Raw genomic sequence first — 15,117 nt, forward strand, 5'->3', positions numbered from 1 at the left:
ATTATTATATTTTTATTATATTAACTTTCCAAGTGCAAATAGGCTCTTTGCTGTCAAAGGAATTTATCCAAGAAGAGGGAGTGTTTTGGATCCAAGGATGTGTTTTGAATGTCATTCTTTTTAATTTAATAATTAATTCACTTAATGAACTTCCTGAAGCAGTTCTTGGCACATTATATGTTCACAGTCTTCAGATTAGTTGTCAAGGTTCAGACATGCATTGTATTCAAAGACAACTACAGATTTGTTTAGATAAAATTACTAAATGAGCCACTAGAAATGGATTCAAGTTCTCAAATCAGAAGACAATGTGTGTGCATTTTTGCCATTAAAGAAACCTACTCCCAGAACCAGAGCTCTTTCTGGATGTTGCCTGAAGTTAAGTTCCGAGGACTAATATTTTACAGAAAGCTTAATTTCTTGTCTCATGTATCAATCCTGAAGAAAAAGTGCTTTAAGAAATTGAATATTCTGAACATCTTAGTGAATACCTCTTGGGGAGCTGCTAGATATTCCATGCTGCAAATTTATAGATGTCTTATTTAATTAAAAATTTAATATGGATCAATTGCCTGAGGATCTTCACCACCTTCGATGTTGCTTAAAATTGATCCTATCCACCACCAAGCTCTGCGGATTTGTTCTGGTGCATTCAAAACGTTGTCAGTGCAGAGTCTTTGTGTAGAATGCCAAGAGCCATTTTTATGTCTATGAGTTCTGTCTTAGAACAGAGACAACTATTCTAAGACATGAACAGTTGTCTCTGAAATAGTACTTTAATATTAATTCTCAACCATTTTGTCCTGTTCGATCACTTCTCTCTGATGACCAGTACAATCTTTTGTACTAAGAATGAACTGTTTGCATTCCTCCTTTTACTTTGAGGATACAGTCACTTTTGGAAAACTATGATTTGACTGATGTACAAGTTAAAGCTTTAAGGTCATACAATATTCCACCTTCCACACATTTAAAAATGACTATTCTCAATGTCTATGGTAATTTTGACAAGAGCAATGCTTGCGAAGTTCCATTCCAACAAATCTTTGAAGAGCACAGGTGCAGGTACAATAGCCCCTATCCCAATATATGCTGATGTCTCAAAGACCAACAGTCAAGTTCCATTGGCATTTGTCTGCGGAGGTACTTTGCGGAGAAAAGCTTTAGGTTGCCTGAAGCCTTTTCTATCTTCTCCTCAGAAATATTTGCCATCTATAATGCTTTAGCATTTATTTCTAGACAATACTGAAAGAAATACATCATCTATGCAGGTTCAAAAAGTGCCCTGATGTCGATAAGAGCGTTCTATAATAATGACAACCGTTTCGTTTGAGAAGCAACTAAGCTAGATCAAAGTGTGAAGGATTGGGGTTACAGCATTTACTGCTGGATACCTGGACACGTTGAAATCCAAGGGGAACGGATCCAGCTGGTACTGCAACTAAGGCTATAGCGAACAATGCATAAGTCTTCACTTTCTTGGAATCAAGGCACCATGGTCAACAAACCACTGGCTGGTGACTTGCTGTTTCAGTATCCATACATCACTTTCGATAAGTACTTGTAACAGCCGCACATGAGCAGCCCACCAAATGCATCGTTTCTGAAATTTTTGTTTCCAACTCCAAGTCATAATGATTTATTGAAATGTAATGAAACAGTGCATAGGCACTTCATTTACTCCAGCATGAGCCACATGTGCACTCTCTCTCCGGACAAACTCATTACTCTACGTGAGGGTTGATCATAATGTAAGGCTTTTTGGTGCATATTTTTGTTATATATTTATATAATATTTTAATTCATAATGATTTTTTTTAGGCTGACTGTTTCAAAAGAGGGGATAAATAAAGGGCGGCAGTTTTATGCTTGCTCCAAGCCTCGAGAACAGTCATGTGGTTTCTTTCAATGGGCTAATGCTGATGAAAGCCATGCGAGAAATATCCCTCAAACACAATTAGCAGGTAATGTTATTTTTCTGTAAATTGTAATCCAATCACAAAGACAAAACATGCTTTAAACGTGCAGACCATTAAATTTTTTGATAATATTCTTTTAGAAAGTTGTTAACCAAAATATGTTTTATGTATTATTAAAATCAACATGTAAATTTCTCATTCTTGCCATAGAAATACTTTCACATGTTAGAATGTTTATGCAAGAGTCAGTTTGCATTTGAAAATTATTTAAATCTGAAAAATTTGAATTGAATTTTTCTCAGTTTTTTTTTTTTGGGGGGGGGAGGTTTATTATTAATGAAATGATATATATGTTTGTAATTAATAATATTTGAAAAAAGTGGTTTTTTTTTTTTTTTTTTTTTTTTTTTTTTTAAGATTTTTAAAAATAAATTTTACAAAATATTGAAATTTTTAAGAATCATTATATTGCAGTAGATCAAATAAATGAAAAGTTAAATCTTCCCACCCCCCAAATTTTTTTAAATTCATTTTCTTCAAAATAAGATGCTGACGAAATATTTAGTACAAAATAATTATAATAGTATTGTATTTTATTAGTTTTAAGTTTTTTTAACTTTAGTTAATAAAATAATTTTTTTCAGTAAATTTAGATTTTATTATCTTTTCCGTAGTTTAAAACAAATATATGCAATGTGAAATGGGGGGGGGAATTCAGTACTCTGCTTTTTCAGTATAATTATGCAATTGCTGAAGTAAAAGTTTGCTATATTTTTTTATTCACATTATTTTGTAAGAAATGCTTTCGAACTTGCTAAGATGTAGTCTTCTTTCAGTATTAGTTTTGAAAAAATATTTTACCACCATGCTATAACAAAAAACTTAGAAGCTTATTAAACCAATAAAATTTACATTAGAACTCTTTCACACTGGCTTTTGAAAAGTACAGTAAAAAGTCCAAGATCCAGACGTCCAATATTTAGAATGATCTGAAATTTGAGCCTCAAAGTTACCAACAACTCTTTCTCCTTTTTTTATATAAATGTATATGAGGAAAATTTTTTGTATGCTTTACGCAAGCGCATTTGATTTTTCCCCATAATAAAACGTGGAGAGTCGCAATTCTTTATTTCACTTTTGCACTAAATAAAATATCCAATTGTTGAAGAAACAATCATTTTAGCATAAATTTGTGTGATCAATAATTTGGCTCCATAGCTGCGTATCTGCTTGGCATGCTCCTCAAACTGAAACATTCTACATAGAAACATCATTGATTTTACACCTACTAATATTTTACATCCCTGGTGTCAAACTGGTGAATCATTATTTATTATATTTGCTTTCATCGCTGCATGTTTATCAACATGACAACTTGAGTAATGACTCACGTCTGAACAATTTTTTTTAATATTAGTAATTGAATAAAAAAGAGTATGATAACCTTTTATGTTGGCATTAGGCTTGGCAATGATTACAGACTTAAGTTAAATGTACTAAGAAATTTTGACGAGGAAAAATTTTTTTCCATATGCTAGAAACAGATTTTGTTAATGATACCTCATATGCCAAAATATTACTGTGCTGTTTGAATTAAGAATAACTGATTTGTATTCACAGAAACTTAGAACCAGTGCCAGAGCTCATTTGGCCGCACTGAGCAGAAGAACTTAAGGAAGACAAAATTCTTGGAATTTAGAGAAGCACTTTGCAACAAAATTAAAGGATGATCAAATTTTTATAATTTAGGTAAAACACTGGGACCTAAAGTTTAGGGGCTTAAAAATTTTAGAACTTAGGAAGGTGCTTGGTAGCAGAATTTAGGACCTGCAGAGATTGTATCAGGCAGTAAGGTATCTAGTTCCGTCCCTGGATAAACCTCGATAAAGTATATGTGGGAATTTAATTTATTCAGGACTCGGATAAGCCTTAAGCATGTGGAATTTTCGACACAGCAGTTACAGGACTTAAACAAAATTCTGATACCCTTTAGATCATAAATACTTCATTATTTCAGAAATCATGATTTCACATTTTTAATTTTACAATTTCTGTATGCCATCTTTCTAGATTTAAATTGATGTTCTAATATCCACAAAAATCCCAAATCCAGAAATCCTGAAAAGTTTAGATCTCGGACTTTGTACTGTAGAGCTTCTAACATCATAGTGAGATCATGATACTTTGAAGATCATAAAGTCCTAAGTTGTTGGGCAAAATGATCTTGATGCAGTGAATTTCATTCTTAAGTCTTGGAGTTAAAAATTTTAATTTATGTCTGAAGTGAACCGATGCATCATATTGGTAAAGAAGATTCTGTCCATGAATAGGTTAAACAACAAGTTTCATTGAAATGTTTTCCAATGTTTAAAGTTTTCAAATGTTAGTGAAAAAAGTATGAAAAAATGGCTAGCAGCCAAATCCAACATTTGTTAGTGTTGAATGGATGTTGCCAAAAGGTAGTATGTGCTATGAGCCACAGTAAGATTAAGCCACAGTAAAATACTGAGAATGTAAACAGTACGAATGAAGCAATTACGGGGGGAAGGGTCATAAACTTGAATGGCCTTGTCTTGGGTTTCATCAAGGGTGATGGCATGTCTTGATCCTTCTTATCACCTCTGTCCGGTTTAAAATGACAATGCAAGCGAGCGCGGAGGCCCGGCCACCCAATTTCTGAAAAAAGAGGGAGAGATAAATTCTGGAAATGCCTGTGAATGACACGTACATGGCCCTTGAATGCAGCTACTGAGAAGGTTTAAAAAAATTCACAGAAAGGAGTAATTTCTGTATTATGTTTCTGTAATGACCGGCCTAACAAGCCCGATGATAGAACCATAAAGTTTTAAGATTTGTGGCACAATATTACAAAACTCAGCACACCAAAAAGGGCTGACAAAGAGTGACAAAAGTAGAAGGAACTGAAGGTCAGAGTCGGCCTGTGGCTCAGTTGTAGGACACAATTATATTAAGTATTTAACAAGGTGCAAAAGGCAACTTTTGACCTGCGTTCTTCACCAGTCTTCTTTGAGCTTTTGGCAGTGACAGTGTTAGTGGTGCACCTAGTCTTGTTCAGCGTCCTCATTCTGCATCAAAGCTTAGCGATTTTTTTTTTTTTTTTTCCTGCTGTATCGTGATGAGAGGGCTCAGCAAAAGGCAGAAGATATACAATTACAATTCCATCTGGGACGAAACGTATTGCTTTGTTGATGTGAAAGGGAAGTGCATGTACTTGCTGTGTGGTGCTTCTGTAGCATTTGCCAAAAAACATAATTTAGAATGTCACTTTCAGATGAATTATGGAACATTTGCAACAAACTACCCAGAGGGTTTGGAAATTAGGAAGAAGAAGGTATGTGAGCTGAAATTGAAGCTTTCAGTGCAGCAATCGGCATTTGTTAGTGATGCAAAAGCAAAGTTTAAAGTTGTAAAAACATTTAGCAGAATTAGCAATAGAAGCTCCCTAAGGTTATATACTGTGCAGACATTGATGACAAAAGTTTTAAACTTAACCAATTTATTAACAATATATATAAAATAAAAACACAATGAATAAATTTAATCAATATCAGAAACTTAAAGAATGTAACATAATCATTATCAAAAATTACACTTAGTTGATCATTTATTAACCCCAAGGGTTTTTCCTTTAAAAAATATTACACTATTAATGATACAGTAAATATTTTACATGATCTTTAAATACTGGCATTCAATATGCAAAAAACATATCACAGAACAATAACTACGCGGTTAATATGAATTTCACTTTACTATAAATAAGTCCAAAGAAACATCACTGCTAGTCCTAAAAAAAAAACACTTGTATTGATGTGCCTTCATGAAACAGGATTTCGTCCATGGCAATTGCTCACCGGAAATCACAGGTTGGAATCTATTGCCGCCAAACCGTAGAAACAGGATGCCACCCACGGCAGTCGCTCACATCATAGCCACTTTTCAGAATCCGGGAAAAGTCATCTTTCGGACTGGAACCACAGCACTTATCACTGGACGGCACGCATTGCAATATCATCTTCCAATGGGGGCTGGAACGGCACACCATGGAGCAATGAAACAGGAACCAGAAGGAATAAGCCAGAGCGACGCGAGATACTTATACCTGAAATAGATATGACGTCATCTCACGGCAACCAATCAGCTATCGGCACGACTCGGCTTTCCAGATGACGTAACATAAAGTATCGTTTTTGCATCTTAATTAGGCTGGAACAGTCCATTCTCAATACGAACAGAGGCAGTGAAAAACGAAGTAGAAGTAATTGCTATATCCCTTTAAAATAAGAACTAAACCTTATGTAAAAGTTAGAATTATTTGAAGGAGGAGAGATGATGCAGAAAAAAGGTTACAATAGGTCATATTTTCCAACAAATGCCCCCCACATCATCATTTCTGACCTGAAATAAAAACTGAACGCCAGTATTTTTATAAAATTCAAAACAAGAATAAATAAATATAACAATACACAACTCCATTCAATTCAGAAATTTTAAGAAAAATTTTCCTTTGGGGACATCTTATCCCATTTTTCAAAATTTTACCATAATAAGAGAGTCCAACATGTTACAAAACAATACAAAGACATATGTATGATCATACATTCAATACATTTACCCAGGGCTCTGGTCAATCACACAACATTCATTCTATACAATTTTTACAGTATCTAATACACATCTTAATATGACTTACAACATATTATTTTCAATGATGCAGTCAAAAATTGAAACGTCTAAACAAAACTCTTAATTTAAAGTTAAATACACACAAAAAGAAATTTCACAAGAAAGTTGCTCCACAAAATCTTATCAAGTTATGTTTAGTCAGCAGTTTTGTCATGGGATCAGCCAGATTATCTTTTCTTGGAACATATTTTAGATAAAAAATTTCCCTGTTCAGTAGATCACGAATGAAGAACAGCTTTACATCTATATGTTTCATCCTTGAGTTTTCAATGGGTGATTTTGTAAAACCTATAGCAGCCATATTATCCGCAAACAATATAGGTTTTGAAACATAGTTACTTGCAATTCTAAACTGAATGCATTCATCCAAAATGTTTTTAAACCAAACTAATTCTTTTGCTGATTCAGTCATGGAAATAAGTTCAGCCTCCATAGTAGACAAACTCACTCCCCCTTTTCTTTAAAAGTATGCCAAGATACAGGTGATTCTCCCAAAAAAGCTATTTGCCCGCCAATAGACACCATATCATTCCTGCTTGAAGCAAAATCTGAATCTGAATATATATAGAGAGCTTCAGTTCCTTGCATCCCAGTTTAAGTTTGTGATGTCTGGTATTGGAAACGTATCCTAAAAGTTTAAGTAGTCCTTCCCAGTGAAACTTACCAGGATTGCTTTGAAACTGAGAAAATATATTAACAGCATAGGCTATATCCGGACGAGTACGATTGCAAAGAAACGAGAGGCATCCTAAAACATTTCTATAAGGATAATTCATCATCACAGTTGTTTCTTCTTGCGTACTGGGGCTTTGAGACTTTGAGTATTTCACGCCTTTAACTATTGGAAGGGCAGTAATTTGTATTTTAAAAGATTTGAATCGATTAACTATGTCTTCTATATATAATTGCTGATGAATTAAGACACTATTGTTCTCATATTCAAATTCTACATCCAAGAGTTTTCTTGTTTTACCCAAAATTTTCAAATCAAAATGTGAATTCAGGACTTTTAATATCCTTTTAGCCTGAACTTCACTTTTTCCAAATGCAACAATATCATCAACATAAACCAACAGAATGATGAAATCTTTAAAATGATAGACACAATTACACCACTCAAACTTGGTAAACCCTAGGTTACATAGTTTTCTATCCAACTCGTAGTATCATAATCGCCCATTCTGATGCAGACCATGTAAGGTTGTATCTAAACAACACACAAAAGTCTCTTTATCTCGCTCTACAAAACCCTGAGGTTGGGACGTGTAAATTTCCTCAGATAAAGGAGTGTAGAGATAGGCACTTTTTACGTCGCATTGTATATTTGCCCATCCAAGGTGTGCAACTAGGAGAGAGAAAAAGAGCCTTATTACTGAAAAGTTGACTACAGGTGAGTAGGTTTCGTCATAGGTATTGTATTTAATTTGCTGATAACCCTGAGCCACTAAATAAGCTTTAAACGAACAATGTTTCCAAATTCGTCACGTTTAATATTGAAAATCCACCTGCAACTTAGTGGAGTCTTCTCTTTAGGAAGTGGAACAAGATGCCATACCTTATGCTTTCCCATATTGGCCATTTCCTCTTCCATCGCCTCTATCCATTTATGCTTTTCTGTGGATTTTATTGCTTGATTATAAGTGTTTGGAATTGAAACCTCTAGTCAGCTGTCTTGGGTGTATGACATTGAAGGAGCGCCAGTTGGGTCAATTTCACAATTATAAGTATTGCTTCCCTTGAAATCAAACAAGGTAGGATCATACTGAATATTATGCTCAGTGCAATACTTTTCTACATCATTTGGTGATCGTAGTCTTTGATTAGACCCCTTCTCAAAATCCGTACGAGTGCCATCTGGCCTTGGAACAGGTTTACGAAGCCAAGTTACCTGTCTCAATGTGGATTGAGTGGCAGTGCTAGGTATAGAAGAGGGTACACTGGTATCAATTCTTTCCTCTATTTCAGGAAAGTAGCCAGCTGGAGTATCAGTAGATTGGAACCCGACCCTCTCTTCAGATTCCAAATCAGGAAGGGTGCCCAGTCCACCTCCACTGCAACTTCTCTGCATTCCAGCTGACTCTTTAAAAGTAGCATTTAGGGTTTCTACTACTTTTTGTTCATTTTTCAACCAAATTTTGTACCCTTTTGTTCTTACACTGTATCCAATCAATCAGCCCTTTGTTGGCTTTGGATCAAGCTTAGAATTTCTTTTAGCTTTTGGAATTCCTACATAGGCAATCATTCCAAATACCTTAAGGTGACGTACTGATGGTTTTCGCTCAGTATACAATTCGAATGGGGTTCTATCTTGACCTTTATGACAAATTCTGTTAAATGAATATGCAAAATACATTACTGCATCTGACCAAAATTCAGGATTCATACCACTATCATATAAAATTGTAAGTACATTGTTGAGAGCTGTCTGTTTGAATCTCTCACAAACTCCATTTTGTACCACAGTATATATATATATATCTGTAAATTCGTGCTTTACTCCATTTTTATTACAATAATACCTGAATTGTTCGTTGTCATATTCTTGTCCATTGTCAGTTCTAAAGTATTTCAACTTAAGGTTCAGAGATCTTTCAGCACGTGCTATGCCTTTCAAATACTTCAAACACCTGACTTTTCTCTACAATGGGGTACACTACCACATAACGAGAATATTCGTCAATAAAGCAAATGAAATAACGTTCTCTATTCCTACCTGGAATGTTAATAGGTCCCCACACATCAGAAAAAACCCTTTCAAGTGGTCTCTTCACTTGAATACCTTCTAAAGGTCTATAGGAGATTCATCTTTGCTTATTGATTTGGCAATGTTCACAAAACAAATTAGGCAAGTTCTTTAACACAGGAAGACCTCGAACTGAATGTCTCTTACTAGTCCTGACAATAGCACCATAATTTATATGACCAAACCGACCATACCATAATTCACTATTGTTATGCTGAACTATGGATGCTTTAAATTTCACAGATTTGCCCCCCCCCCTTTTCACTATTTTCGGGAATACATGATAGTTACTTCCTATCAACTTAGCCTTAAAAATAGTTTCATTTTCGTCATTAGTAATTTTAATTTGCCCATTTTTACCATAAAATCTCGCTCCATTGATATCCACCTTAGTCCAGATATTAAATTTCGTCTCAATTCAGGTGATTATAAAACATCTTTAAACAAAATAATTCTATCCCCAAATTTCATTTTAACAGTGCCTTTCCCATGAATTGGAAAAGTTGCCCCATCAACAGCTACTAGCATATTCTCATTCTTCACAGGAGAAAAGTATCGTACAATTCACGATTTTTACAAAAATGATGAGATGCAGCAGTATCAAAAATCCAACTATCATCATTTTCCTCCAAGTTGTTAATATTAGCTTGAGCTATAAAAAGGGACTGAGCATGGGAATTATTTTTACCTTTACATAACTTGGGTTTATTCTTACATTTGGGGGATGTTTTATTACTACTAGATACAGCTGAAGAAACAGAAGAAGCAGGCGAGAGTGATTTGGAAGAATTACCTTTCATTCTACAGTACTTTTGAATATAACCTGGACGGCCAGATTTACAACACTTGAACCCTTTATTCTGCTTAAATTTTGTTTCAAAGTGAGTACTTTGAACTTCTATATAGTCTTATTAGAATTTTCCCTATCTATCTCCCTTAAATTAAGACGTGTTTCTTCTGCAAGTATTTCCAGTTCAACATTTTTAAATATGAACTTTTCATCTGGCCACCTCAAAACCATCTGAACTACCTGATCATATTTTTCTGGAAGAAACCTAAGAAACTGAAAACATATATACAGGGTTGCCACGCTACCTGGAAAACCGGAAAAAGTCGGGGAATTCGGAAATTGACCAAAAAATTCAGGGAAAAGTCAGGGAATTTAAGTCTTTTAGTCAAAATCTGGAAAAGTCAGGGAATTTCATACAACGATTCCGCCAAAAAAGGCGAGTTTTGCGCCGACGTCGGAAGAGATCACTTTTTTGGCGAATTGTGTATCACGTGAGTGTCATTCGGGCAGCTGGCATAGAGCCAGTTTTCGCAGCTCCAATTTGATTGTCTTTATTTGATTGATAGAAAGGCAAAGCAAGTTTCCCACAACTTTTGGTTTCCAGTAACCTCGAGAATCGCATGTGCAGTGCATGAACTAAAGAAAGTACCTGTTCTCTTATAAAACAAAATGGGTTTAATCCTAGTATACGGTACCATGAAGGTTAGAATTAAAAAAATATGTATTGTAAAGAAGGAAAACCTCTCTGCAGCAGACGTGGCTCGGTTCCATCATAGCGGGAAATAGCTGTGCATGCGCGATATATCTGTCGCCAAAGCTCGAAACCGGTGTCGAAGTTCGAAGGTCACGTTATCAAGAGTTCATAAAATGAATATCGTTTAAAATGTCTTTAAACTCTAAAGGAAAAGAAAATATTTTTTGGCGCAAGTAAATTAATTCATGGATTAGTTACTTTGAGGGGGGAGAATCTACGAAAATCCGTTTTTAAAATTATTGCGAAAAATCCAAGAAAAAACGTTCTTTGATAAAACGTTTCTTCTTGGATTTTTCGCAATAATTTAAAAATGGATTTTCATAGTTTTCTTTTTTGTCAAAGCACGTTTCTTCTCAACACGTGTTTCTCAATTTCCTGTACACATCGCGGAGAGGGAAATTCTGGCCGTTCCGTCTTCTAATCCCTTGGCAAATTTTCCCTCCGCTTTTTACATAGACGTTCTTTGGTCAGAATAATCTCCATGTATGGTACAGCGGGATTTGGCGTCATGATGATGAGCAGTAAACGGGTCATTTTGTTCTTGGCGACAATTTTCAAAATCATGCGAAGGCCGTTTTATACTCCATGTCCGTATCGTATACTAGGATTTTACCGCAAAAAAGAATTTTTTTTTTTTTTTTTCTTAATAAATACCTTGTCATTTTGCAGTAAAATAAAAAAATAGTAATCAATCATCTAGGATAACCATGTAATATAACTATATTCGCTAAAATATCGTTGATTATTCTAATTAAATTTTTAAGTAATTATCTTTATTTTTATGTTATTCATATCATTTAATGTTGCTTCTTCCCTCTAAATTTATTTATCATTAGTAAATAATATTTCCAAATTTCAGGAAATTTTCTCTGGCATAATCCTGAAATTAATTCTAGCAGTATGATGACATCACGAAATTTAAGGCACATATTTTTTCCGTATGTATACTGCGGAATAAATATAAAATACCTCAATTTAGTAAAAAAAATATCATTAAATAGATTTCTTTCTTTCGTTTAGCTGCAGAATGTCTGCAAAAAAAGCCTTATTTTATTCCAGATTGGGCAGATTCTACTCTCAATCTTCAGTGGAGAAAACAACTCCTATTATAATTATATTTGTGTTTTCAAGTGTTAAGGTGCCTTTTAAGAATACACCTCACACAAATTAGATTTACCTAAAATCTAACCTAACTTTTAGCATTGCGTTGTGATTTATAAGAACGGGATTAGCCTTGTGTTGAACTGGGGATGATCATGAGTAATAATTAAATAAAATGCACAGTTGTTATCCAACATATATATCTTAAATTTTATTAAGTTTTTAAGCGGAAAAGTAAACAAAATTATCAAACAAAGTGTACCAAGAATAATTAAGAATAAATGTCCTCTGGGATTTATTGAATAATTAAGTGAATTTGCTACACAGTACAAGTAACACCATAATTAATTTACCTCTTAGCACAGCCAACATACATTACGCGGATAGACTGGAATTTTCTCGAAACATACCTGGAAAACCTGGAAAAGTCAGGGAATTTCATTCTCCTGTTTGAGTGGCAACCCTGTATATACATCTCTTACAGACTGATTAATGTCAGCCAATTGTTCAGTAACATTTTTTAATCTAGAAGAAAAGAAACTAAAACTTTCATTTGGCTTAATTTTACAATTTAAGAACTCTGAAAACAAGGACATATGTCTAGATCGATAATCTGGCTGAAAAAAATTAGCAAGCGTATTCCATGCAACTACCGGATCATCTATTTCACATATTAAGTTCCTATATTTAGGGCTTACATTCATATAGATCAATGATAATGCCAAACGACTTCTATTTTGATAGTCTGCAACAATTTCTTTTGTAATACCCTTAACATCATTTAAATTATGACATTTTTCAATACCTTTAACCAAAAGCCATGCATTTTCTCATACCCTTAACATCATTTAAATCATGACATTTTTCAATACCTTTAACCAAAAGCCATGCATTTTCTCATTTAAGATAAACTTCATGTCTTTAGACCATGTAAAGTAATTATATGCATCAAGTTTAGCAATACTATGCATAACATTAACAGTAGCCATATTTGAATTTCAACAAAAACCGCCCCCCAGTCTCTTAAGTCCTAAATTAATTTTAAACTTCAAAAGTGTGCACTAAGAATAACTCAGGGCTTGGCCCATGTTTTGGGGCCAAGGCACTAAGAATAACTCTGGGGCATGGCCAAAGTTTAAAGTTGTAAAAACATTTAGCAGAATTAGCAATAGAAGCTCCCTGAGGTTATATACTGTGCAGACCTTGAAGACAAAAGTTTTAAACTTAACTAATTTATTAACAATATATATAAAAATAAAAACACAATGAATAAATTTAATCAATATCAGAAACTTAAAGAATGTAACATAATCATTATCAAAAATTATACTTAGTTGATCATTTATTAACCCCAAGGGTTTTTCCTTTAAAAAAATATTACACTATTAATGATACAGTAAATATTTTACCTGATCTTTAAATACTGGAATTCAATGTGCGAAAAACATACCACAGAACGAAAACTACGCGGTTAATATGAATTTCACTTCACTAAGTCCATGCTTTTTGCCCAAGAATGCACCTGAAAAATTAAACTAAACTTTGAGTGCACTTGCACTGGCTAAAGCCGCTCACTGTAGCAGTGGCGGCTCGTGGCTAAAATTAGTGGGGGTGCTGTTCCAAAAAAATTTAACCTTTGTTTTAAAATTGTCTAAAAGGAAACAAACGTACATAAAAAGAAAATTTATTTTGAAACTTCATTAAATCTTACAAGAAAAAAATTAAACATTTCTTAATTACTTTAACCAAAATTGTTACAGTTCAATCTTTGGCTATTCATTTAAAAATGAAATCCTTTCTTTTTGTTTTAATTTGCACGAAAAGATCAATAATTTTCTCCTTGATCTCTGGATGACAACTGAGGAAATTTTTCTTTATTGAAAGCAATGCAAGCGCATTTAGTCTTTCCGAATTCCTAGAGCTTCTTCGAAAAGTTTTTATTCTTTTAAATGTTGAAAAGCAGCGTTCTGCCTCTGATGTAGTCATGGGAACTCTCAAGAGAATTTTTATCTGTTTCGTAATTTCACTAAGAACATCCATCATCTAGATTATTTTCGAAGATAAATTTCAGTATCTCAATTAATTTGCAGCATTCATGGATATCAGACATACAATAGAATACTTTTAGTTCAGTTTCAAGCTTTTCTTTGCAATCATTAAATATGCTTCAGTGGTCAGTACTATTTCTTCTGTAGAATGTTCATTCCTAAAACTAGCGAAGCATTTCTTGTTTAACAATTTAGCAGCTGCTAAGTGTTTAGTGGAAGAATATAGTGGCAGGGTGGTTATATGCTTGGTGTATATCCTTGAATTGACATGACTCTTTTTCCTTAAACGTAACCTTTATTCACGCACACCATAACTTTAAACGCAACTGAAATAACGGAAAGAAATAACAAAATCCACTAAACTAAAATTCAAACATCCTATGCTCCAGCTAAGGGCGAAGTGAGCTAGCTCACTGCCGTGCTAGCAGTTTTTACATAAACCACATGATGTGGATTGGCTGCGCACGCAGTCGAACATTAGATTGCCACAAGAATATCTGTGCATTATATCAATACATAGTATAAAGTCACACATTTCCTTAGCTTCTGCCATCGGTGTCTTTGAAAAATTCTTACAGTACTTTGAGTTTCTTAATTCTAAAATAGCATTTTGAAATTTGTTTTACATTCGTTAACGTTAAACACACTAATTTCTCTGGATTGCATTTAGTTGTATATTATTTCAACATGAGGCATCTGATAAAAAAGCTCTAACTAAAACTTGAAATTATCATCATATAGGTTTTTTTAAATTCCTGTTGCTTTTGCAATAATTTGATCTGCATTTGATGTTGATTGAATTTTAGCAAGGCAATTTTTTAAAGGTTGCAAATTTTCATGAACTCTGTTTATGGTCCGTATGATGAAGTTCCATCTTGTGGAGGAATACCACACGTGCGGAGTAAAAAGAAATCACATTTCCAACAACATGGCAGAATTTTGGCACTGCAAGAGTGACAGTGCTCTCCTCACTACCCGGCTCGGGTGCGCGCATGCGCAGAACAGCCAAACACCACGTCGCTGGAACTGTGAAGCACACAGTTCCAAACAAACAA

At 34.1% G+C, this 15,117-nt stretch overlaps 1 protein-coding gene across 4 annotated transcripts in view; it reads left to right on the forward strand.

Annotated features, from left to right (window-relative positions):
- Positions 1-15,117, forward strand: part of Top3alpha (topoisomerase 3-alpha) — a 171,055-nt gene that overhangs the window by 136,365 nt on the left and 19,573 nt on the right. For all 4 annotated transcript variants that reach the window (XM_085821549.1, XM_085821547.1, XM_085821548.1 and 1 more), the window contains exon 27: positions 1,822-1,964. In XM_085821549.1, coding sequence (XP_085677675.1) covers positions 1,822-1,964 — 143 coding nt within the window. The remainder of the gene's footprint in view (positions 1-1,821; positions 1,965-15,117) is intronic.

This window comes from Stegodyphus dumicola, chromosome 8 (assembly GCF_044657685.1).
Source record: "Stegodyphus dumicola isolate Sdum_Otavi_A_Nest chromosome 8, ASM4465768v1".
NCBI classification, from domain to species: domain Eukaryota; kingdom Metazoa; phylum Arthropoda; class Arachnida; order Araneae; family Eresidae; genus Stegodyphus; species Stegodyphus dumicola.